Source organism: Drosophila ficusphila, unplaced genomic scaffold (genome assembly GCF_018152265.1).
Source record: "Drosophila ficusphila isolate 14025-0441.05 unplaced genomic scaffold, ASM1815226v1 contig_791, whole genome shotgun sequence".
Taxonomy (NCBI): Eukaryota; Metazoa; Arthropoda; class Insecta; order Diptera; family Drosophilidae; genus Drosophila; species Drosophila ficusphila.
The window spans coordinates 28,898,526-28,923,792 of record NW_025064737.1 but is presented as its reverse complement, the minus strand read 5'-3'; the positions used below and the strand labels follow the sequence as shown (position 1 = coordinate 28,923,792).

General features: G+C 46.1%; 2 protein-coding genes across 5 annotated transcripts in view; one reads left to right on the top strand and one right to left on the bottom strand.

The window, feature by feature from the left end:
- Positions 1–3: 3 nt before the first annotated feature.
- LOC108100749 (protein tramtrack, beta isoform) lies at positions 4–23,610 on the bottom strand. Of its 4 annotated transcripts, none has more exons than XM_017204779.2 (5): positions 23,080–23,610; positions 7,922–8,250; positions 7,157–7,789; positions 7,002–7,089; positions 4–2,538 (listed from the first exon to the last, which is right to left on the bottom strand). In XM_017204779.2, the coding sequence occupies exons 2-5, from the start codon at positions 8,063–8,065 to the stop codon at positions 926–928; spliced, it is 2,478 nt and encodes an 825-aa protein (XP_017060268.1). In that variant the 5' UTR covers positions 8,066–8,250; positions 23,080–23,610; the 3' UTR covers positions 4–925. The 4 variants fall into 4 exon arrangements, with proteins under 4 accessions (XP_017060268.1, XP_017060266.1, XP_017060267.1 ...); XM_017204777.2 differs by lacking the exon at positions 23,080–23,610 and adding an exon at positions 10,135–10,454; XM_017204778.2 differs by lacking the exon at positions 23,080–23,610 and adding an exon at positions 9,453–10,103.
- The window catches only part of LOC108100754 (alpha-tocopherol transfer protein-like), a 46,718-nt gene continuing 32,009 nt past the window's right edge, over positions 10,559–25,267 (top strand). The window contains exons 1-2 of the mRNA XM_017204787.2: positions 10,559–12,557; positions 12,736–12,787. The gene's annotated coding sequence lies outside the window, so the exon portion shown is untranslated. The remainder of the gene's footprint in view (positions 12,558–12,735; positions 12,788–25,267) is intronic.

Here is a 25,267-nt window from a genome sequence, read left to right as displayed (position 1 = left end):
TGCTTGCCATTCAGTAAATTCTCTTTATTCAATGAACTCGCTAATTGGTTCTTGGATATTAAGCCTAAAATCGCAATTATAATATCTAGAGATTGAGCGCATAAGTTTAAGTCGTAATTGTTGCGTTAAGTAAACGGTTATAATCGCAATGCATAATACCAGATTGGGATTCCGTATAAATATCAGTTAATTTCTTCACTGGAAGTCCGTTGCGCATTTTGTTGTACGTTGGAACGTGCATCGATTGCCTTAAGACTACGCCTAGATCCTAGTTAAGTGGTCTTAAGTAGGTAGTTAAGTTTACAACATTTCTGGGGCCGCAGGACCCGCTGTCGCGTTTCTCCGCAGCCACCAACTCGTTTTGATGATTGCACAAATAGCCAATACATTTGATTCCGGCTTGTTGCCAAGGAAATGAACAAAATTAAACTACGGACTTTGAGTATTAAACAAACCTATAAATATATACATAGCTATGTATGTACAACAAAAAAATAAAAAACAAAGGTCTACACAAAAGGTTCAACAAAATCACAAAGGGAAATGAAAAGTTCCTAAAGTGCCTGCTACTCGGATCCTTCGGAGATCCAGTGGGCGGCCAGTCAAGTGGTTTATAATTAAAGCCGAAAGTCATCCAAGTTCACTGAACTGTGCGTTGCTTAGTTGGGTCAAGACTTATGTTATAATAGGCAAACTTATGCGTTAATGTTGCTTAAAAAGGCTTTCTGGACGGAGCTCGTGTTAGTAATAATATTGCTTACGGGCCTACATTAACTACACTACCGAATTTAGCTAAAAACCGTTCTGAGTCTGTCGATTTGAGTGCCACAGTTTCTTATACAACTACCAATAATGAGTTCTACAGTTCAGAGCCCGCTGCTTAAGGATAAACGTGGTCTAGTTGCTCTGTCATCCTGCCAAGTCTTTACGTTGCGGTTTGTGCGGTGGGGCCCAGTGCCAAGGACTTGCCCTCCGCCCCCGCACAGAAGGTGGGCGGAGTGGGCGAGGGCGACGGCGAGATCTGTATCTCGTTCTTGATGATGACGTCCTGCTGCAGACTCAGCATGGCGGCCGCGGCGGCTGCGGGGTTGGAGGCCTCATAGCCGCCGTCGCTGAGCTCAGCCTCCTGATCCGCATCCTGATCCTGGTCCTGATCCTGATCCTCGCCCTGCTCCAGCTTGACGTCCGGCAGCAGGAGCGAGCTGTCCTGGCTGTCGAAGGAGGCGTTCTGCTGCTCCAGCTGCTCGGCCAACTGCCTCTGGTAGTGCGCCTGCTCCTGCTGCTGCTGGTAAATCGAGGCGTGCATGTCGCCCGCAGCCGCTGCGCTGATCAAGTACTTGAGAGGACTGAAGGCCCCGATGTCCTTCGGCGGTGTGAAGTTCTCGTGGGTCATCTTCAGGTGGTTCTTCATCTTGTCCGGCCGCGAGAACTCCTTGGAGCACACCGGGCACGGGAAGACCTTGCGGTGCTTGCCCTCGTGGTAGAGGAAGGCGTGCCGCTGGAAGCTGTACTTGTTCTTGAAGGTCTTCTGCATGTTCTCCTTGGCGCACTCGGTGCAGCGGTAGACGCCTTCCACCACGCTGGCGTACCGGAACAGGTCCAGTCCCCGCACGGACATCTCCGTCAGGTGCTCCGCCTGGTCGTCCAGCGTGGACTGGGCCTTGCGGCGCACCCTCCGCCGTTGGATGGGGCGCTTGGTGTTCTTCTTGCCGCTCCTGGGCGTCGGCGGCGGGGCCGCCGGTGTCTCCGGAGCGAGGTCGTCTTCCGGCGCAGGTGCTGCTTCCGCCTCGTTGGCCTGGTAGCCGGGCAAGCCGTCGTTCTCATCGGCCAGGGTCAGCAGCTCGTGGTCGGGCCCGTCGCCCTTGTCCTGCTGCTCGGCAATGCACATGAGGTCCATGTCGTCATCCAAGTACTGGGCAGCGTTCGAGGGGGACTCCTGTTTCGCCTGCTGTTGGTAGTAGTCGGCGGTTTTGAGCATGGAGTTGCTGGCCGCCATGTGGAGCAGCAGTTGGTGGTGCAGTTGGTGGCTGCCGCTCTTGTTGGCCGCCTGGGCGGCTTGCTGCTCGGCTGCGTTGGCCAAAGACTGCAGGCCAATGCAGGCGTTGACCTCGTCCTGCTTCGACCTCGCCACCTCCTTTCCCTGTTCCTCGACGCCTTGGGCGGCACTGGGGGCCACGGCCAGCGTGACCCTGGAGGCCAGCGGCACCTCGGGGTCCTTTGCCCCGCCGCGCAGCTGCTGCTTGAGCAGCGAGTTGCTGTTCGCGCTGCCCGCCACCTGCTTGATCTTCGGCTTCGACTTCGTGGGCGTCTGCGGGGACGCTTGCTGGGCGGGAGACGTGGTGTTAATGGCGCGGATCTTCAGACCCAATATCGTGGGCAGGTGAACCGGAGAGGAGTCTCGATTGTCGGAGACCTCCCGCAGGGAAATGGGCTCTGGGAGAGAGGTGACGCCGCCGCCTGTTGCCGTTGCCGAGATGGTCGTCGAGGATGAACCGAAGAGCCGCTGGGAGAGCTCCGGAGTGGCCTGAGTTGGAGTTACTGCAAAGGGAGAGTTCATTTGGATAGAGAGTCATTTGGATTTTAAATAAAAACATTATTATTAATTATTTTCAACAAACCGCTTTCAAGGGGGATTCCCCAAAAGGCCCGAAATCAAAACAAATAAAAGGAATCAATTTTGTGTTTCAGAACTGATTTTGTTTTGGGTGTTTTTTGCATTGTGTATTTTATTTTTTCTCTGTTGGTCAGTTTTAAACAATAATATATAAATGTTCTGCTTGATTAATATTGCGTGTGATTTACTATTTAGTAATTATGTTAAAGTATCGTATGATATATCGTAGTGTGTCTCGTAATTAGCTAATTAAACGGAAACCATGTTTACCAACAATTCCAGACAATTTTCTCATTTTCACATGGAAGTTTGCCTTGCATTACGATTCTTACTCTTCATTTTCTTTGGGCATCAAAGCATGACTCTTTTTATTTAGCTATACACCTCGTTCGGGTTTCGAGTTTGGACATTTTTGTTTGAAAGCGAGAAAATTGCTGAAGGTGTATAGTTGTTGAATGCAAAAATATATGTGTAAATATATTCGTATAAAAAGTAGACTAAAATAAAAGTTAAATATAGTACAAACAGTGCACATACAAATAAATATGCATGGTGTGTTTGATTGATTGTTTAAAATTAACGCCAAAAGAGAGGATTGGAAGATTGGGTGAAAATATATATTTGCGATGGTCGTTAGTCGGTGTTTGGAGACGGCGGCTTACTGACTAAATTGCACTAGCTACCACTAAATAAAGAATTAAAAACAAAAATTAATTAATAAGTTAGCGTACGCAGCTGGTTTATTATTTGATTGCGCTTAATTTTGTTTCAGTTTTTGTGTGTCAGAAGTTCTCTTGAAGACTAAAATTTTTTTTTTTAAGATTTCATATATTTCTAGTTCTCGAGTTGCAACAAATTTGAACGTTTTACATGACTTGAGGAATTACTTGTTGTCTACTTTTCAAGTGCTTTATTCTGTTTGGAGATCGTTTCGCATTAACAACAATACATATTTTGCAAGTGCGCACTTTTCTTTCTGTGGGTTGCTTTGCTGCTCTGTTGTTGCTGTTGGATTTGAACTGCCTTTTGCTTAGTTTTGCTTTTGCTCTTGCTTTTGCTTTTTGTTTTTGATTTTCATTTTCTTTGGCGATAATTTAAGCCTCCGATATACAACATAAATCGTTTAATGATCGATAAATTAGGTTTACTTTATGCTCATTAATATTATTGTTATCATTACAGCTATGGTTGTCGTTACTATCTGTAGTTACACTGTATCGACGACGCTCCCGACGAAACATTTTCAATCTTTCGCCGGGCTCCGGAAGTTACGTGGGAACTGTGTGTGTGTGTGTGTGGGTGAACGGGCTTTTGAGGGGTGGTCGGGTGCTGGGGGTCAGACGACCTTGGCCCAGACCCGGGATTAACTTTTAACTAGCTTCATTTGAAGGCAACAAGGTAGATCTGCGCTCCCTCTCGCATGATTAACATTACATTGATTCTCTTCCTTCCGTTTTCCGATTACCGTTATCCGTTTTCAGATTTCGGATCTCGGATTTGCATATTTTGTATAGCATTAACATAGCGATAGTGATAAATTAATTAATACAACTACAGCTAGAGATGTTTATGTATTATGTTTATAATTATGTATAACATATCCGCGTGTATATATAGTTTAATTATCTAAAAGTGCAGGTTTAGTTTCGGTTTTAAGTGTAACTCTTGCCCGGATACACTTCGCATATAAGGCCGCTCTGGTGTCCAATAAAAAAGGGGGCGAACCTAAATGGATGGGTTCGCAAGTGCCGATCACAAAAGTGTTGAATTTTGTGTCGTGGACTACGTGCTGGTGGAAATGATCGACAAGCCGTCGTCGGGCGGGGGGATAAATAATAATTGTAGTCTTAGGGGTAAATTGGTAGGACTGATAAGCATTGCGTGGTGATCGGGTACTTGACAGGGGACCGGAAAATATTATAATCGTAACTGAAGAAGTAAATTGCACAACATAAAACCTCTGCTGGCTCTGAAGCACTCCGATGCTCCACCGAAGCCAAGTAAAAAACTAAAAACAAAATCAACAAAAAGTCTACTTTAACTTCTCAAGCTCCCTTCCCCAACAACAAATGAAACCCGATGAGCGCCTGGCGCTGCAAAATGCTTCCTCCAATCGGTCGGTAGTGGTAGCGGCTGCCTCAACCTCCACTCAACCTTCTCCTTTGAGTGTGTGCTTTTTGGGCTCGGAGTGAGGCGGCCGGAGATTACTGCGCCGCGGCTGCTGGCGCGGGCGGGGCGGCGGACGCTGGCAGCGGTCCCAGCGACCCGCTGGACGAGGACGTCGACGAGGAGGAGGAGGTGGAGAGCGCGTTGCTGGTGGCGGGCAGCGACTGATTCGAGTTCTGGCCACTCAGATCCGGCGGCGGGGGCGTCGAGGAGCCCGAGACGCCCAGCGGCTGGCCGGCGAGATTCGCCGCCGCCACTGTGGCCAGCGCCGTCGAGGGGTTCTCGATCTTGTGGATGATCTTGACGTGCGCCGTCATGTTGTCCTTGCGCGTGAACTCCTTGAAGCAGAAGGGACACGGGTACACCTTTACGTTGCGCTTGTGCGAGGTCACATAGTGCCGGCAGAAGTTGCTGATGTGCGTGTAGACGCGGGAGCAGACCTTGCAGCGGTACGTGTGCTCGCCCTCTTTGGTGCAGTAGTCCCTCACCGAGCCCTCCGCCTCGCCCTCGCCCACGTTGCTGCTCAGGTTGAGCTTGGTCTTCACCGAGGGCGTTCCCATTCCGGCACTCAGGTTCGGCGTGCTGCCGCTCAGCCCGGCCGCCTTGAACTTGAAGCCGTCGTTGCTGTTGTAGATGTCGAGGTACTCCTGGCTGGTGAACACGGCCGGCTTCACGTCGCCGTTCTGTTTGGCCTGCTTGGGTCGCTTCTGGACACGCGGCTTGGCCGACGCCATCGAGGAGGAGCCGGCGGGCGAGACGAGTGGCGTGGAGGCGGCGTTCACCTTCCCGATGGGCGTCAGTTTGGGTATGCTGACCATGCTCTTCACCTGCGCTCCGCCCGCCGCCATTCCGATGATGTTGACCTTCAGTCCGCCCGCCGCCGCCGCTGCAGCTGATTCCGCCTGGTGCTTCCGCTGGGCGGCGATGAGGAAGGCCTGCTGGCGCGCCTGCTCGTTGAGGTGGCTGCCGTCCGTTTGGTCCTGCGTGGGCGAGCTGTTGTCGGTGAGCGGGTTGTACTTGAACTCCACGGGCTCGTCGTACTCGTCCAGCATCAGTTGAGGCTCCATGTAAGATGTGTCCAATCCCTCGCCGTCGCTGTCGTTGCCGTCTAAAATGTTAAGTAAGAAGGTTAAGTGAATTCCTAATAGTCGTCCTATACTAGCTTCATACGCCACATCTTCTTGCAAAGCAATTGCTTTGAGATTGCCATGAGATCAGGTCAATCAAAGGCATTGTAATTGGGCGTATAAACTTAGTATGAGTTATGATAAATATGTGTATAGATGTGTGTGCAGGATGTATGCGAGAGAAAGGCAAACACATGACGCGAGCAAGTGAGAGAGAAATAGTTTCAAATCGGATCGGAAAAGCTGTAGGGATTTCAAGCCATTTTCAACGCGTTTCGAGTTCGAAAGATTTTCTGTTTTTTATTGACAGTGTTCAGTTGTTGATCATTTTCCTGTTGTTTGTTGGTTAATTTTTGCATGGTTTCGAGGAGATGGTCGGAAATGGACAACAGAGATCAGCATTTCGTTGTGGGTGATGGTCATGAGAGGTGTCGATTTTCATTTAGTTTCTGGAGTTATCTTGAGACTTTTTGAGGCGCGGTCAATTTGGACAATTTTGTTAGCTACATTATGCTATTTTTATAACATTCTTATCACGTCGGCCATGAATCCCTGTGAGCTCAACCCGATTCTCAACTTCACAATAATCTCTTCGTCAGCTGGTGGATTTGCATTTCTTGGGCATCAACTGCTTTAGCTGGTTCTTGGGACACTCACCTGCCGACGGACGGAAGATGCCTCGAGGCTTGCGAATTCACTTAACAATTTTCAAATTTCAAATTAACTTTCTCACTTTTTCTTTTTTGTTTTGTTTGGTTGCACTAAACGGAGAGAGGAGGAACCGACGCGAGTTTGCTTTTCAGATTTCTACTAATTGAAATGCGTAAAATCCCTTTTAGCTTTTCCGATATTCGCAGATGAGATTGGTCGAATGTGGTTATGTGACTTCAGCCTGGCTCTGTATTGGATTGAGTTCGAGTTCGTTTTCGATATGTCTTTGCTGGGTGCACATGAGAGTCGGCTTAAGAATGAGGTTTCGATATTGGTTGATGGTGCAGTTTGTCTTAGAGCTAGGCAAATGATCTTAGGACTAGGCAGTGGTTCGCTCTTTTTGTGCCGAGCGCAGCTGTTTTCTGTTCTGAAGGGGGACTCACCGGAAGTGCTGTTGTCCTCGTGCTGGCTCACAGTGCGGTGATCCTTGGAGTTCTTTGATCGCTTCGAGGGCAGGGAGTCGCGGCTTTCCTGTGGATGGAAAGACACTCAAATGAGTACAGGCAGGTGCAGAAGTAGTTTACGACCAGAGACTCACATTAAGATCATCCGTGTGGCCTGCGTTCTGCTGATTGTCGTCGGAGCCGTCATCATTGCCGGAGTAGGACTCGTTGCCCAGTTTACCGTTGCCCAGATCGGAGGAGTCGTTCATCACGTTCTCGCGATCGTAGTCGTCGTAGTCGTTCCCCGTCCCGTTCGAGCTGCCGGACAGCTTGCGGGGCCTGCCCCTCTTCCGCTTGGGCATCAGGGCCGAGCTAAGCAGCGACGGCTGCACCGGCAGGGTGGGCGTGTTTCCGGCGCTGGCGGCACTGGCGAGCAGACCGCCGGCCTGCGAGCGGTTCCGCTGGGGCACCAAGTAGGGCTGGATGCGCTGCAGTTGGGGGGGAGTGGGCGTGCTCTCGGAAGCCGCCGCTCCTGCCCCCGCAGATGCTGCCGCCGGCGAGGGCTTGTCGTCGTTGACCTCGGTGAGGCCCTTGATGCGCAGGCTCTCGGCCACGCGCAGGAATGCGGTGAGTCGCTCCTGGTCCACTGAGACCTCTCCTCTGTACATGAAGTCCAGCAGGGACTTCATGTCCGAGTAGGGCACGTCCTTCAGAATGACGATCGGATGCTTTTCCGGGTGATTTACGAAAAGGGCGTTGAAGTAGGGACTGCATGCGGATAGCACCATCTACGGAAGGGGAGCAAATAAAAAGGGTTCAGTTTTATTTTAAAAATGTTTTAGTGCTTTCCAAACGAAATCCTAATGAGCATTTGATTATTATTAACTCTTTGGATATATTTCCTTCAAGAGACCACCCACCTTGTGTGCCTTTAAGTATTGCCCTTCGACGGCCAGCGTCACATCTGTGAAGGTTTCTGCGTGGAGCAGCTGGTCGAAGACGGACAGCAGGTTGCTCTGGTGGTTGTTCCACCGCAGGCAGAAGCGTTGGGATGCCATCTTCATTGGGAGGCCGTAGTTGCGTCTCTAAGCGGTGTCGAGTGGGTGTGCGATCGCGATTTATGTCCTCATGCAAGTGGGGCTGCGTGTGTGCCCTGTGTTCATCTAAGGTCCTTTGGTAGTCCTGGGCTGGGATTCTCCTTGGGGCCTGACAGCTGCTAAGGCCGTTAAAACATATATTCCAGGGCGTGCTGCAATCGAAGGAAACCCAAAGATTATTATAGGTCCTAAATTCATATTGGGCCATTCTTAGCGTGAAAACACTTTGCTTAAAATTGAGAAAACTAGCGCTCTTTTAAGATTTAAGGTAACTATACTTGATCAAGGATCTTGACCAGTTCCCTCTACTATACACTTATATTTTCAAAAGAGTGTCCTGCATCTCGGAGCTGCCCTGCTGCCGCGTCGCCAGCATCCAATTGAATTTAATTTAAGAGTCGACCCCAAAGGGTCAGAAGCGGGCACATTATGCAGGCCTCGCCGTTGAGGAAAAGTAAATGGGAAAATCCAAATGGAAATTTCAAATGTGTTTCAAATAGGCAGGCAGCAACAGCAACAGCAAGGCACGCACACGCACGGCGACAACAGTGAGTGTGAGACAGAGAAAGAGAGAGCGACTGGAATGACAGCTAGAGTTGTTGTGTGTGTTGGAGACTTGAAAATTTGCCAAAGGGTGTGGAATTAGGAGAGCCACAAACGAGACGGGCACCGTCTTGAAAACTTTACAGGCCAGCGCCAACTGGAAATTGGAACGCACACACACTTAACACGCACTAGCCTCGATTCCAGCAGGCAATCGCTGTGGAAAGTCGTGGAACATTCGTGGCACGTTTTTTTCTTGTCCCCGTTATCTCACTTTCGGCGATCGTAATTCCAACAAAAAAATCCTTGTCTTGAAACCACGCTTCCTCTTGCTTCCTCCACTTGCTAAATATTTGCTGCTGCCGGTCTTATCTTATCGCCGCGCCAGTTTCAGTTGCTTTGTACACTTAATTGAAAATCATTCCCATTCGCCCACGAAATTCCCATCGCCGTCTTCCTGGCACACACAGTCTTCACTCTGAGTTTGCTTTCTGTTTTTCCACGCTTCTATTTTGTTGTCTATGCTTTCCACTTTTCGTTTGTTTGCAATTGTTATTGTTTTTATGCACTTGTTCAAATCAATTGAGAAACCATTCAATATAGCGAGAGCGAGAGAGATCAGCACACAACAAGCACACACACACACACGCACTGAGTCGCCGCAAACAGTTATTAGAAAAGCTTAGCGGCAAAAGCTTTTTTGTGCCTGCCCGATCGCACAAATATGTGTAATTCTCATTTATGTCTGGCTTTTAAATGAAATTGTTTTATTTTGTAGCCACTATTCGGTTTTTGTTTTTACTGCTTTTACCGTTTTGTATAAGGTGGGAGCGACTGCAGGCGAGAGGATTAGTTCCAGTGGACACGTCCTCACTTGGGAAAGGCTCGCGAATGAATGAGTAAGTCAAAGTCCTCGACGCAGGAAGCCGACTGCGCTGCCGACGTCACTCACTCATACCCCCCACTCACACATGCACACTCAAACGCACACTGCGCCTGATAAGAGCGGATGTTTTTAGGGGTGGGCGGTTGCCTGCGGAGAGGAGATCACTTTACAGCACACACACATACTCGAACAGTTTTACACCCCCTTTAAATACTTGTACGCCTTTAAAGGGAGAAGGAGATACTGAGCGAGAGGGACAGGACCGTTTCTTCGGTTGGGGGGATTATATAGTAAGTCCTAAATTACTATACACTTTTTCTATTCTAATTTTTCTCTGCATTGAATATGTATATGTTCATGGGAGTTTAACGTTTATAACTTAACAATTATGTTTGAGACTGTCCTTCTAAAAGAAATGGTTGTACTCTGGTTTGATTATAAAGTTCAAAGTTTTATAGGGTAACCTATTAGCACCCTTTTTGGAGGGGTATAGTTCTTAAGTATTTTTGTATCGTTTGTTAAAAAATCCACACTTTTTTAGCACTCGTCGACAACCTTATTTATTGAACTTGCCCTTAGATATAGGGGTTTAATAAATCGTAAGCACCTTTTTTAGCTGGTGATTCCGTTCCACTTTATATTATTTTATTAGTATTTCCCGATGAGTTATTTTTTAAAATATGTCCGTTTAATGGTTTACTAATGCACTGCCCGCAGTTGTTAAACCGAAATTACTATTCGCTATTTTGCCTGCTTCCTTTGCACTTTTTTTTTATTTAATTTTAACTTGTAGAAATTTTCACAACCCAGCGCGCGAGAAAGACGGCAGCGGAGAGAGCGAGAGCGGAAGAAACTCTCTTTTTGGCAACGGCGCGTCGTCGGCGATATTCGTCCGTTCTGCTTGACACCAATACTTTGAGTGAGCGGCGATCCTCTGGCGATCGGCAACTGGGCTCCAAGTTCCCGAGCGCCAAGGCGGTGCCGTCGACGTCGCTGCCAGCGCTGCTTCTTCTTCCCACACACACATACGCCAAAAAATCCTCCTCTCTCGAAAGGAACGCTCTTGCTCACATACACACGCACACAAACAGGCACTAGGGCTGCGGTTTGTGGAGACTTATTGCTTGGTCCCCAAAGTCTACAAAAGAGACGAGAGAGCGAGAGAGCGCATGTGTTGCTCTCTTGCTTGCGCCTTTGACTTTTTGAATTTTTAATTTCCTTTGCACGCGATGGGGTCGGAATGCGGGGGGCAGGGCGGCGAAACGGGGTTAAAAAGAAAAACGCGCTGGAAAAAAGCTAGGAAACCGCCAGCAACAGCAACAACCTTTTGGGTGTGCAACAGTTGATGATTTGTTGTTTCCCTTGCTTTTCCATCCCATTGTAGAAGTTGTTGTTGTAAGGGCAACATTTTGGGTTGGGCCGCTTTATTGAAACGATGTGGGGTTGGGCCGCAGCTTTACTGGGGTTTTCCAGGCCACCGAAATATGGGAAAAGCGTGTGGAAGTGTGGAAACGACAGAGCCAGCAACGCAGGCGTGGCGGGACATACAGTAGATACTCTAAGAAAAAAAATAGGATAGAGTTTACGCAAACTCATATCTTAATCAGCCTAGTAGCTTAGTGAGTGCATGAAATTGTTAGCATTCTAATGTTCATTAAAATTTCGATAAACTTTTAGGAAAAAAACTTTTTAAGAAATAAGATGAAAATCCTCGTAAAAATATTTGTACAATCAAATTTTCCTTTTTAAGGATTTTTCACTGTACTATTCGTTTTGATGTGCAGGAGTGTCGTTCGTCTGATGTTTTTTTGGGCAAGGGATTACGTAAGCGGGCTGTAAATTCTACAAGTGGAATGGCAGTCTGGCTCAAAGCGGCTGGGGATCCTAAACAGCGAGCTTTGAGCAAAGTTCCCTCGCTCTTTTTTTATAATTTGTTCATGTGTTTTTTATCCTACACACCTTGGTGGGTATTTTGTTGTTGTTGTTGTCTATTATTAACTGGCTGAAGGCGTAACGGCAACAACAACAACATCCCCCACACCCCTTTGCCCCTTGCAACGGAAACGATCGTTTCGCCTAATAGGCTCTCACACACTCACACAAGTACTGAGCTCCCCAACCCAGGTGAAATAGCAACAAATGCACACACACACACAGGCTAGACAACTACAACAATAAGGTAGTCACTGAATCGTAAATTCCTGTTGCTGTTGCTCAGTCGACGTCGCAGTCGCAGTCGGCGTCGCTGCCGCTGTTGTTGTTTGCCTTGCCCTATTGCGTGTTGTTGGTGGTGTGTTTTTATATTTTTTTCAGTCTGTTTAATTTTTTTTTCACTTTTGAGTGGCTTTTGTGGAGCTTTGCCTGGGATCGGAACTCTGACTCCGGCTCTCGGGGCTGTGGCCCGGTCTATGGTCTATGGTCCAGGTCTGCGGCTATGGGTATGTGGGTATTCCGATGGTTGCACGGAGAAAAAAAGAGGATCAGAGATCTAAGGGGCGAATAAGGCAGGCTTTAGTTGGTAAGATCCCCCAGAACAGAGCCCCCAGATGCGAAAATTGGATGACAGATGACTCTTTCTTTAAAAATGAATTTCTGATTTCGAAAGATACCATAGTCACAGCAACTTATTTCCTTTTTTTCGAGTGTAGTACTGCTAGTTCCTTCACCATTGTTGTTGCCGTTCTACTTAGTAGTCGTCTAATACGTATAAACCGCTCTATCTACGCTCCATGACTTCCTCTCCCCACTCCTCGGAGAGGGGCAAGGGGGAGTTGCAGGCGGGGGACCGCTCTCCTGCTTGAATTTTATCAGCAAAAAGTTACAACAGTACGATCCACCGGAGGCTTGCATTTGTGTGCGAGAGCGGAGGTTGGACGTATAATCGGTGACAGGGCTCACAAATTAACGATGCTTCCTCTTCTTCTCCCACAGAGTACGATGATGATGTTGAAATTTCAATTTCGGCTGGGAGTGAAAACGGAATTTGTACATCGACGGAGGAAGGCCCCATCCCAGAGTGGCTGACAAACAGTGAGGATGGGCAATTATAACGAATGATTTTCCCAGTGTGGGTTTTCCACAACCACTGAGAGTTTAAGACTCTCAGCTTTCCATATCCAAAGGCAGCTGGCCAAGGACTGGGTTATTAGAATCGAGAAGAATTAAGAAGAAATTCGAATTTACCCTCCTCATCATTTTCTTAAAACAGAAATATATCGACCTCTTCAAATACTGGCTTTATCGTCACATCCAGGCCTAAGGTAAGTGGATATCCTCCGTAACAATATATTGAATGCATATCAAACTTATTAGATATGGGTTATACAATACATACAGTTTTTTAACTTTCGAAGGTTACTGAACAGAAAGCCACTAGTTCTTTAAATCATTTGAATCTTTTGTACCTATAAAGTATGTAATATTATTTCACGCAGATCTTCTATTGACATTTCCAGCTAGATCATGGTTCCTTCCACAACGAGAGGTGGTTGTATGACTTCTACTGATCAAGTTTATTTATAGGCGACCCTTTGGGCATCAGTGGTTGCCAATTGTTACCCAATATCTTGGGCTTAAAGTGGGTTTCTGGCGCTGGCTGACTTGTTGGTTGTTGTTTGTTGGTTGTTGTTGTGGTTGAAGTCTCGTCTGGCGGGGGACTTAGTATATATATGAGTGAGTGAGTGAGTGTGCGTGACACTTGGCTCATGTGGCCCACTCACAATCACAATCGTCGCCCCCGCGATATATCGAAATATGTGAAAATCCACCGAACTGAGCCACCTAGTGTACCGAAAACCATCAGAGCCTGTGATTTCTACATGCGTGTGCGCCCCACCTCGCTTCCTCCCCCATCTATTGTGCGTGAGAGCGAGGGGGATGCAAGATCGAGGGGCATTTGGTTTTTGCTTTTTTGGTTTCCTCTAGCACTATTTGTGCCGTGTAAACAGCAAAAGCCACCGAGTTGGCCCAGAGAGGAAAAGAGAAATACATTAGCTCTCCTAACGTCAGCTTGCTCGGGTAGTTGTGCCCGCGCAGCAGTGTGCGTGAGTATCTGTGTTGATGACTGACTAACTGAGTAACTGCTGCTAGCTATGTGGCCGGATTCTGGCGATCCGTCGATGCCAACGGCGGAACAGGTATCGCAGGTTGGCACCAAACACATGTGCCGACCGCCTGGTTCCCCCCAGACCCCCTTCCCCCTTATCGCTCCTGCTCACTCCCCTTGACGCCTTCCTGCCGCAAATCGTCGCGTCTAGAAACCAAACCTCCCAAGTCCCTCCTTCTACACAGATAAAAACCAGGCCACAAAAATACCTATTTCATTGGAATTTCAAAACAAGATATTTTGAATTATGAAGTAGTAAATTATTTTCTTAGCCAGAAAAGTTTGGCATTTTCAATGTTAACATTTTAATAGGTTTTCTATTTTGTGGACTAACAATTAAGGTAACTCGATCTAGGATAGAGCTAGCGTGAAATGGCAGTCCTCTGTTTTGCCAAGTGTATGGTTCTTCTAATGCCTCCCAATCCTCTCTTCGCCGCTCTTCTCTTCTCGCCGCTTCTCCTTGGCTCACAAATTGTCGCCGTTGGAAGCTCGTCTCTTTGTACTTTGGTTACAGCCACAGCCCTCCTGCTCTCCGACCCCCTTTCCCTTCTCTTCAAGCTTTGCTCTTCGCTGTTCAGGCCCCGCTCTTCCCCCCTCTTCTTCTGCGTTTTCTAGCGACGACGCTTGGCTGTCATAAAGTCCCGTTGTTGTTTTTGTTTCTCCGGCGGCTTCTAGCTCTTTCTGCGCCTTTGTTCGCCAAGTGTAAAATTCCTTTGCACGTAGGCACCCAAAAGAAAAGCTTGGCTCAAAGCATAACAAAAACAGAAACGGAAAAAATGGAAACGCAAACGGAAAAAAGGTTAGCAGCCGAGCACGTAAGCCCCAAAGAGAAGGGGCTTTTCGAGGGGGCCGTTGTCAATGCCACACCAACACTCGCATTGTAGGACTCTGGCTTTTGGACCAGGTCCCCCACAAGTCTCGAAACTGTCATTCGAGTGTAACAGAGGTTTCTGCACACACAGACCCCCGCACAACCACCCACCAATGGGTGCTGGGGTGTATGTGTGAGTGAATAATTTCATTCATAGAGAAATTTAATAATAGACGCGACGTAGAGGAATCCCCGTGCGGCACAATGGAGATCGTTCGAGAATATGGCCACAATTCGATGGACTTGAAATGACCAGCTAGGTTGGGAATTACATTGTTCACTTCACCTAGTACTATTTCTTAAATATTAACTAGACTTCGGTACACATATAAAATACTGAAGTTGTGTCGCTTCTTTATTAATGGATTGCTTGCATATCTATTGGTCGTTATCTTTTGCCGAAGTGTCAATAAATCGATGGCTTAGAAAACTTATTCATTTATATTTATTGAAGTTGAAACACATTTGGGTGTTTTTTGCCTCTCTGTACAACCTGATTTGAAATGTTCACTTTGTTTTATTAGCTATCTACTTTTTAGTTGATGAACTGAAGTTCTTATAAACTAATTCCGGAGTATGACAAAAGCTGAAAGTCTAGCTGCTTGCCCCATTGTGCGTGTAACAGCAAAAACAACAGCATGTCCCCACAGACACACAGCCAGATGTCTGTAACACATCCGATCAACGTATGTATGTATATCTGTACTGGTTCCAATCATATAAGGCACACATTTGCGGAGGAGTGAGCGCCAACGAAAACAACAAAGAACGCTCTGCTCTTCGGCTAGTCAACTATGAAATCAGTTAGGGGAGGTGCCGGAGGAGGGGCCGGGGAAGGGATGGGGGAAAACTAGTTGCCCTCGGCTGGGTGAGCTCACCCAGGCGATCGGCGGGATCTGGAAGCTGGGAAACTGCGACTCCCAGTGACTGATTTGTGGCCATCGTTAGAGGAACAAAATACTTATGTCAGCCTTTACACACGGAAAAATTAACTAGTAGTTAATGCTTTCCAAGCATTATTTGAGATATTGTCATGATTTCTGTTCTAAAAATAGCCAAGCTAAGTTTTGTTCTCTGTACGTTTTCCTTTTTAAAATCCAGTTGGGGACCCGAATACTTGTCGCCTTGTTTGGGACGTTGATTACCAAATCGCTTTTCGGCTGGCATTTGTCAGGCAAAAAGCGCCGCAACTCATATCTGCGCCATAGAAGGGCGTCTCTCCTCGACTGTCTTGCAACACATCTCCCCTCCTTCGCACACCCCTCCCCTCCCCCGGCTCCTCTGGCTGTCAGCATTATTGATCTATGCCTGCGTTTTTGTTGCTGCGGCCGCTTCACGCCTCGACCCACACAAGAGGCCCCTCGCTCATTTGCCCTCGCACTCGGCGAGCTTTTTATGGCGGTGTCCTTAATTTAGACATACGAAATGCGGGTCACCGGCGGACGGGGAAAGTTCCGCCGCACAGCACTCACACTGACACACTTGGTTGGCCACTCGACGATCCACCACTGCTCTCCACATGGGCACCGCAAAGCCACCAGAAACCCTCAAAAGTCGAGGGGAACTGGGAAATACCATTGACTCAAAAGCAACCCATAAATTGATTAGTTTAAAACTCGAAGCCAGTTAAATCAGATTCGATTATTTTTGATACATGATCCAAGAATCGGATCGCATCATTCCGCACTTCTGTATTGCAAGGAATGTTTTTTTTTTCCGAGTGCTTTCCTGGCAGTCCGTATATGTTTGTACTTCTCTCAGCCACGTTTCGCTGATAAGACGGACGAAGGAAGTACCTCCGCGATAGCTGTGTGTACACATGCGTGTACTTTGCTCATTGGGACATGCCAGATAAAGGCAGCAGCTCCAGAGGCCTTGCTCCCCGTGACTCACCAGATTGCCCTTTTCTAGGAGCTGCGAGATTTTCTGATTCTTACGCCGCCCGAAAAGCTTTCTTCGCTCTGCCGCGATAACACCGAGGAAAGAGAGCCAGTAGAAATTAGAATGCCGGCATGCTCCGAGAGAAATACCGAGCACATGTGTTTGTTTTGGCTCTTAAACACGGGAGAATGTTTCGTGAAATTAAAAATATATTTCCCAAAATCGGGAATTAAATAGGATTTCAAAAAATTAAAAAACTAATAAGCATGTATGTATATGCAGTTTTTTCTTTTTGGGTAAGGACTTTTCCATAAATCAAAACAATTGTATTCCGCCTTCTAAGAATAAGATTTCTTGGGGTTGATACACATCCCATTTTCCTCACCCAAAAGTGGGTGGGTGGGCGCGTTCTTCCTGGCGCCGTTAATGGATGATCAAAAAATTGGTGCGTGTATTTATAATCTGACCCAATTGCGGGTTCCAGTCAGCGATCCTCTGACGAAACTTTTCAAAAACAGCTGCAGACGGCCATGCGGCGATATCCCCATGAATAACACGAGCCAAATCAAAAACTAAAACGAACCACCCAAGAACGACGGAGAGGGGGAGTAGGGGGCTAGAAAAAAAGAATCCCGAGGATCGTCGTTTTCAAATCGCCCTGATCGACTGGGCAACAGCAACAAACAAAGGAAACGATAGCCAAAGACTAAGTACGAAGTACGCGAAGCAAATGAAAGCTTGGGGAATGGTCTCAGGGATACCCATTATCCATATTAGAGGGTATCATACCCCTAAGTGCACTTTTAACTGGGTAACATTACAATAAAATATTTCTTAAATCGCTTTATAAAGTAAACAAATGAATATTGGGGATTTTTGAACTTTTGTGGGAAGCCCTTCACTTGGTTGCCTATCGTGCCAATATCCCCATGCGAGGATGTCGACTAAGGGGTATCCTCGGAAAAAGCACGCAGTGTGCGCTGCTTTCTCCTCGTGCGTTTTGGGGCCTCTGCCCCAAGGCGCTGTCGCTGCCGGCGTCGCTGTCGGCGTCACAACTGCGTGCATATTTCACTTTATGTTTTTTCATCATTCTCCTTGCTCTCCTGGCGAGTGTGTGTGTGCGAGAGAGTGTTGGTGCGCTGGCAATGTTGTCCGTGTGTCATCCCCAGTGGCTCCCACCTCCTCCTGTTGCCCTCCCCCTTTACTTGCCCGCCCCTCCTTCCGCCCACCGCCCACCGCTGCGCACTCAATTAAGCTTATCGCGCATTGCCCGTGCGTGTGCGTGTGCGTGAGTATCCGTATATGTATCTGTGTGTGCTTCTGTGGGGATATCTGAGTGCTGCTTGCTTTTTAGAGGTGACTTTCCGCTTTTTGCGCTCCTTGGAGGCTACGAGGAAAATATCTCTGCTCGCTTCTCGCTTTCTGCCTTTGCGCTCGCCTGTCCCCGCCCACCCACACCCCCTCTCTCTCCCTTCCGCCTTCCGCCTGCGTGTTGTTGGTGTCGTGTGCAAATGGCCCCAGCAGCGGCGGCCGCAATCGAAAAATCCTCTTTGAGAGGATTAAAATATACACACAGCTTTTTTCTTATTGTCATTTGCTCTTTGCCTGCCAGCGACACAGTGGGACAAAAGCGATAGACGATGGCAAGAAGGATTGTGTGGCTAGCAAACACAACATTGTTTTTGCCTGATTAATTGTATCTTAACGAAAATTGGTTGAATCTGTAATGTCTCGTCGTCGATGTTTCGCGATAGCCAGGATTTTGGTGTTTGATCGTTTTATCATAAATGTACCCATCAATCTTCCTATTGGATTTGAGGCATCCCACTGTGTCCGCCATCCGCAATCCCCCCAATCGGCGTCCCACAAACGGACAATGTCCCCTGGCAAAGCTTAAGGGTAGCAGCGACGGCGGCAGCGCCGCTTTCAATTACATTTCATTTGCATTTCGTAGTTGCTTATTTCTGTGTGTTTATTTCTTTTCGCTGATGTTGCCTTTCCCGCACAAACACATCGGCGCAGTGCAAGTTCGCAGCCTTAAGTCGGATGCCTGGCCATCCGCTCTCCTTTTGCTTTTCGCGCTGTCCGTTCGCCGAAGAATGCAAAATAGGAAACGGCTGGCAGATGTACGGTACTACGAGTACACATGCATTGCCGACTGTGTGGGTGAGTGATTTTTCAGCTCTGCAGGCACCACAGGGCGTATACTTGACGCGGACATTGAGCTGCGCCGGCAGCGCGGTCGACGTCGTTAATTGAATTAAAGTGCATGCGTATGTATGTATGTTTGTAAGGCGAGCAAAAGGCTTAAAACGCCACAAAAAATAAATAACTGCAGCCAGCAGGCGGATATTGTGAAATGAGCCTAACCACGTGGTTACGCCCGGAAATCCATGGGGCTGCTCTAAATCTTTTATCAAGAGTCTCATTTTATCTGATCCTTTACTCTACAGATTCCTTTTCCTTTTTCTATATTCCATGTTGGAATTTGGTCAATTTAGACTAAGTCTATATACCATCCAAAAGTATGGATACTGTGAGCAACGGTTACCATATCCGGAGTCCAAAGGGTTAACACTGCCTTATGTCTTCTGTTTCTTGCCAAGTTTTTTGGCCCATTCTCTTTTCGCGAAGATTTCTGCCTCAGTTACAAAACATATTTTGGTCACTGACCTTTTCTGTTTTTTGTATTTTTCGTTGATTCCTCATTTTTCTTGCTGACTTTTGAGCTGTTTTTGTTTGTGTTCCACTTTTGAATTTAGGTTTTTGCAGTAGTCGGAGTTTTTGTGCAGATCGCTAATTAAAAAGGAGATATATGGGGTACACGCGCGACTTGTGCACTATCAGGATGGGCAATCGGAGCAGCAGATACCCGAAAGCAAAATGCCTGGCATTCTTCTTGAAGGTGATACAAATCAGAAATGCATTCAGCAAAAATTTCACAAAACGCCAGAAGCGTTCAGAAATGAAAAGGAGTATCGGGTGGAGCTAAAGAAATAAGAACCATTTAATATACAAGGGGAAACAGCAGACAACAGGCACTTATTTAGCCTGGCAGCTGGCACTTGCAAATGAAATAAATAAATATAAAATCATTTTAAATAACAATAATCAAGGAATGTATTGTGCGAATTTGGTTTCGACGAATTTATGAATACGAAAAAAGGGGCAGGAAATCGTCGCGAAAAGGCAGAAATAAACGCACACAGTTTTTGTGAAAGAGTCACGCGCAAAAACTGTTGTTCTGGTAAAATGGACAAACCTTCTTTAATTTGGAACATTTTCAAGTTTTGATTATTTAATTAGTTTTCTTGGCATGTATTTTAAATAACGCAGAACCAAATATCTCATTCAAATATTTTGATATGAGTGTTTAAGGAACAGTAAGAGCGAGATAGACATTGTTAGACAGAATTCTTTCCCTCCTTTTTTCTCTTTCCATCTAATATTGCGTATACGCCGCGCGGACTTTTACTGATTTGACTCTGCTTTGGGATTTTACCAACAACAACAATGCAAATGCTTCGATCTTTTTGGCATTTATTAGTCATGTCATCCTCTTCCTCTTTTCGCCTCTTTCTTTGGTGCTTTAACTGTTTCGATCGCCGGCTGAACAACAGTTATAATTTGAGCATAATTTTAACTGAGCGCAAGGTGTTTACGAGTATGTCTGTTGGTGTGTGGGCAAACAAACAGAAAAAGCTTTCGCAAAGAGCGGGAAATATATAGTAAAGAGAGCAATAGCTACTCTTGTCGTTTCATTAACAAAACAACCGCAAAATTTATGTGTGATCAGAGACTTGGCATTCGTTTCCTTTTTGCGCCAATGCAAAATAATAATTTATGATTTTTGTTGTTGTTACCACTGTGTGAAGTGGGTTAGCGAATTAAAAAACCGACAGAAGTTAGAAATAAACCACCCAAAACAAATGCAGATCAGAAGCGTAGATTGGGGTTTGGGGCTGTGATCTCGAATGGGATTTGCATAATTGAAATTGTGGCTTAGCACAGCGCACTGGTACAGGTGCAGAGTTGTTGGCCAGGGTTGCCAAGTTCTCTACACCCCCAGGGAATTGAATAAAAAAATCACAATAAACACTTATCTCGTTTCGTAGTGGTTAAGATTTTTTCAGTTAACTTAAATAAATTACTTAAACCTTTCCCTAACAGAATATAACATGATTATTTTATGGAAATACATTCCGTTTTGATATTTGTTACACTTTTTTAAAAAGACAAACAATCAAATATATTTTTTCTTTGTGCATACATGTTGTATACTCATTTGCTCACTCAGTCATTCACGCATTCACTCAATGGGTTCATTCAGAAAATCACTCGGGGGACCGCATGTGTTCCAGCGGCTGGGAGCCACTGGAACTGGAAGGCTGATCGAAAGGGGTGCGGCGACGACTGGCGACTGGATGTGGAAGTGGGGGGATAAAAAAAGGAAATGGGCGACTGCAAATGACAGAGATCACTGAAGCAAGACCGACAAATAAGCGGCGGACGTATCTATGTATCTAGTATCTGGTATCTAGTGCGGTGGCATTACTCCCCATGTACGGTATGGCTGGTGTTTATCTGTATGTGTGGGATACAACCAGTGCCTTTCCAATAGGCGTAGGCTTCACGTGTGTTGGTGCAAATACTCAGCTTGTGTGTGGTAGGTTGTTAGGAGAAAATGTATCTGCGGGGCTTTATAGGTTCTCCTAAATACCTAGCACGATCTTAGCCTATAAATTTGTAACTCGAAGTGCTCTTTGGTGAGCCTTTTTATTCAATATCCTATGGTGAGGCCTCCAAATAGTCATTAAATTTCTTAAAAAGCAATATGCGAGGAGTGTGTGTGTACCTACAGCTGTGTTCATAATAATAGCAGTGCAATAGCAACGAAGTAAAACAACGGTAATTTTAGCATATTCCTTTTCGTTAGTTGATCGCTTGATCATTTTTTTTGTAAAATGGAATATAGAGATAGGAAAACTAAAAAAGTTCCATTAGATTTGCTTTTTATTTTCGTTTTTTGGACATTCTTGTGCAAAATCACAAGTTTTTGGCTGTTCATAATAATAGCAGTTTTTCATTTTAATCCACAAAAAGTGCCGAAAACATTAAAAATTTTGCAAAAAGTGAGTTTGCTTGAGTTAATTAATATAATTTAAATGAAAATACACAATAACCATGCAAAAAATTTAATTTTAGTGGGTAGAGGACAACACTGTTCAGAGGAAGAGAGGAATTTGATAGTTCAGCTTAGAAAGCAGGGAAAAACCTATCAACAAATCAAGATATGGTAAATTGTTTTACCAAAATGGTATCCAATGCCATTTATGGCATCCAATGCCATTTAAATATGATTGGAAGTCCAAAACACGTGGGCCCAAACGAAAAACAACCGATATTAAGGACCGACGAATAGTGTGCTTCAGCAAAGCGAATCCTCTTGCATCTTCTAGGGATGTAAAAGTGGAGCTGAAGTTGGGGATCAGCGACGTCACCATTCGCCTTCGATTAGTAAATGGAAATTTAAATGCGCGAAGCCCCCGGAAGGTGCCATAACTTGGTAAAAGGCATATCCAAGCTCGATTGGAGTTTGCCAGAAGCCATTTGAACTGGCCAGTGACGAAATGGCGCAATATTCTTTGGACAGATGAGTCCAAACTGGTCTTGTTTGGTGGGACAGGCTCAAGACAGTATGTCCGACGACCCCCAAACACTGAGTACCACCCAAACCACCCTCTTAAGACCGTTAAGCACGGTGGCCTTAAAATATTGGTATGGGCTTGTTTTTCATACAGCGGCGTGGGTCGCATACATATGATCTATGGGATCATGGACCAACACGTCTATGTGGACATACTCAAAAATGTTATGCTTCCTTATGCACAGTGGGATATGCCCTTAAAATGGTCATTCCAGCAGGATAACGACCCAAAACATACCAGCAAATTGGCTAAGAGCTGGTTTATTCAAGAAAACATTGATGTAATGTCGTGTCCAGCACAGTCCCCGGATTTAAATCCGATTGAAAATTTATGGGGGGACATCAAGCGATATGTGGCAAAGAAATCCCCGACTTCAAAGTCGCAGCTTTGGCAATTTGTACCGGACGCGTGGGCGCACATTCCCACTAAGCGTTGCCAGGACTTGGTGGACTCCATGCCACGTAGGTGTGAAGCTGTAATAGCCAATAAAGGTTTTACGACAAAATATTAGTTAATATTTATCATTATTGTTATTTGTATTAAGTTATTTTTAAGATTTCTTAATTTTTTTAATTTTTTTTGGTAACACTGCTATTATTATGAACAGCACATTTTGTCGTTATTATTTTGTTATTATGAATATTTTCGAAAAAAAATGGAGTTATTAAACTGAAACAAATGTTAACATAATTAAAATTAAATATATTATGTTGATGTAAACCAAATTTGTCCCAATTTAGTGTTTATACTATGATTTTTCGATCTTAAACATTTACGTCATCAGCACTGCTATTATTATGAACACAGCTGTATATGATGAAATTCTTAAAATCCTTTCTTCAATTTTTCATAGGAGAACATTAAATAATTTGATAATTTCTTTTTATGAATTTTTTTGATAAATCCTACTCTGCATGCTTTCATCTTTTTCGATATCAAAATCATACTAGTACACAACAGAATTCCGAGGAAAATCTCAATACTTACCAATTCTGCGAAGTTTCTTGGTAATCCGTTTTGCGATTTGTTCGACGGAAGAAGGCTTGCAACACTCGAGAGCACTTGTTGTTGTTGTTGTTTATTCTGTTGTTGTTGGTTACACGTAATTGGGGAATGAGAAGAACACGAAGCCGAAAGCGGAATGCAAAAAGGCAAACAGGCAAAAAGGCAACGAAAACAGATGAGGAAACGCCGCGCACGAACCTCCAATCAGAACTGAAACGGCAGGGATGTCGACGTCGACGCAGAAGCCATTTTACCGCATTTGTTGTCCCTGAGCCCCAAAAAGAGGGAGAGCGAGAGCGCCGAAGAGAGCCCCAAGGTGGATACACGAAGCCGAGCCGAAGCCTTACCGAAAGCTTTGATCATTCGAAACGAATTGAGCTGGAATATGGAATTGGTAGTGGTAGTGGGCGGTTTTTTTTTTGTTGCTCCCGTTTCACATTGCTCTCTTTCGTTCACAGGGCGCAAAAAACGCAAGTGGATGTGGATGGATGAGCGGATGAAATGGAATGGCAAGAAGCAAGCATTTGAATGGGACTCCAAATGGTTAAGAGAGCAGCGCAGTCGCCGCCGGCAGAGCGAGAGGGAGAGAGAGAGCAGCCCCAACTTGACATTTCGCCGCTGCGTTGGCGCTTTGCCCTTACGTTTGCTCGCTCTCTCGCGCTCTAACTCTCCCGCTGATAAGCTTGTGTTGAAATCAAGTCTCCTGCGCTCTCGCTCTCGCTCTCTCTCACCGCTGTGACCTGCTGCTCCACCGCTCCGCCCACCAGGCCCCCTCTCTTCTCTGCTGCATCAGCGTATTACGAAATATGACAACAATGCAGTTTGGTCGTCCTCGTTTTCATTCTGCCGACGCAGCGGCTTCTTCTTCTGGAGCCCCAACTTTGCTCTCTCAGCATAAATGCCATCTCTCCGCTCTCTTTGGCCCCTCTTTGCTCCAAGGGCGAGGGAGGCCAGTGGGTGGCTGCTGTTTGTTTGTTTTCTCCGTGCCGCACTTGCAAATTAATTGCATTTTAACGAAGTTCTGCTCGCCGCTAAAAATAGTCAACTCTCCATTAAGTGGACGCAGTGGAGACAAGGGGGCGTGGCGCGGGAATTTCTAGCTGGGCGCATTCCTAGTGCAGCTATATATCGGCAGAAACTAATTCCAAATGCCAGCTATTATGGAAACTGGTTTGATCGGAAAAGCGTGCCGGGTATGCTCGACTCTCTCGGCCGCCCAACCCCCTGACCGCACACCCACCGCTTAACAGAACGATCGCGCCCGTTTCCAACTGAAACCGAAATGATTCTATATTTTCCCCGACTTTAAGTTGAATAATGATTGCTGGGGTTACCCTGCACTGAGAACCCAGTTCTTAGAGATGTGAGAAATTGAGATTCCTATAATATGTTTAACTTAGTAGTCATTGTATAAATGACTATTGTTCCAAGTCTTATGCTTGGCTTTACTCATTTTCCCGGTCTCTGTCAACACACTATACCGAGCCGAATAAAGTTCTGGTTTTTCTCCGTGTAGCGTGGCACACGTAATCCACTGGTCAACTGGCCGAGTCTTGTTGGGAGTGGGCTGCACCCGGGGTAACCCCAAGCGGAGGGCATTACCAGGTCCGGTCCCAAGGGGCCGGCTCGGTTTTTAGTGGTCATTTGAAGGATCATTAGACATGCATGGGAAAGATCGTCGATCAAAGTGTGTTTTTTAGAGAAGCGGCATAACGCCTAATCGACGAGTTCTTTAAATTTGCAACCGCTGATAGTGGGAAAGGACTGAGGGACCAGAGTTTGGGTGGCAGATAAGCGGTGTCTAGGAAAGTCATTATCTCCACTGTTTATGCGGTGATAAAGACCCTCTTAATCTCTTCATTCCAGAACAAGCAGTTGGTCCCAATGGGCTTTTATTGGTTTACTTTTGAATCTTAATAGATCTCCCTTCGCATACTTGTCATTGTGCTAAAGCTGATATTAGTTTAGAAATGGATTTCGCTAGAAACCGTAGAATACGACGTGTGTTCTCGGCGTGAATCACCGTCCAAGTGATTCAGCAGGGCGATCCAAATGCATCCCTCGGCTGCCCGGCACCCCCACCCCCACCCCTTTCCAAGCAGCGCACTGTAACCAGATAATTTGCATTGCCTTGTGAAACACGGCAAGTCCCAGGGGGCTTGAGTTTGAG

Coding starts and splice junctions, on each gene's coding strand:
- LOC108100749 (XM_017204779.2), bottom strand. CDS start 8,065: ATGAAGATGGCATCCCAACGCTTCTGCCTGCGGTGGAACAACCACCAG. Junction 7,790..7,921: donor AATACTTAAAGGCACACAAG/GTGGGTGGTCTC, acceptor CCCCTTCCGTAG/ATGGTGCTATCCGCATGCAG. Junction 7,090..7,156: donor GCCACACGGATGATCTTAAT/GTGAGTCTCTGG, acceptor TTCCATCCACAG/GAAAGCCGCGACTCCCTGCC.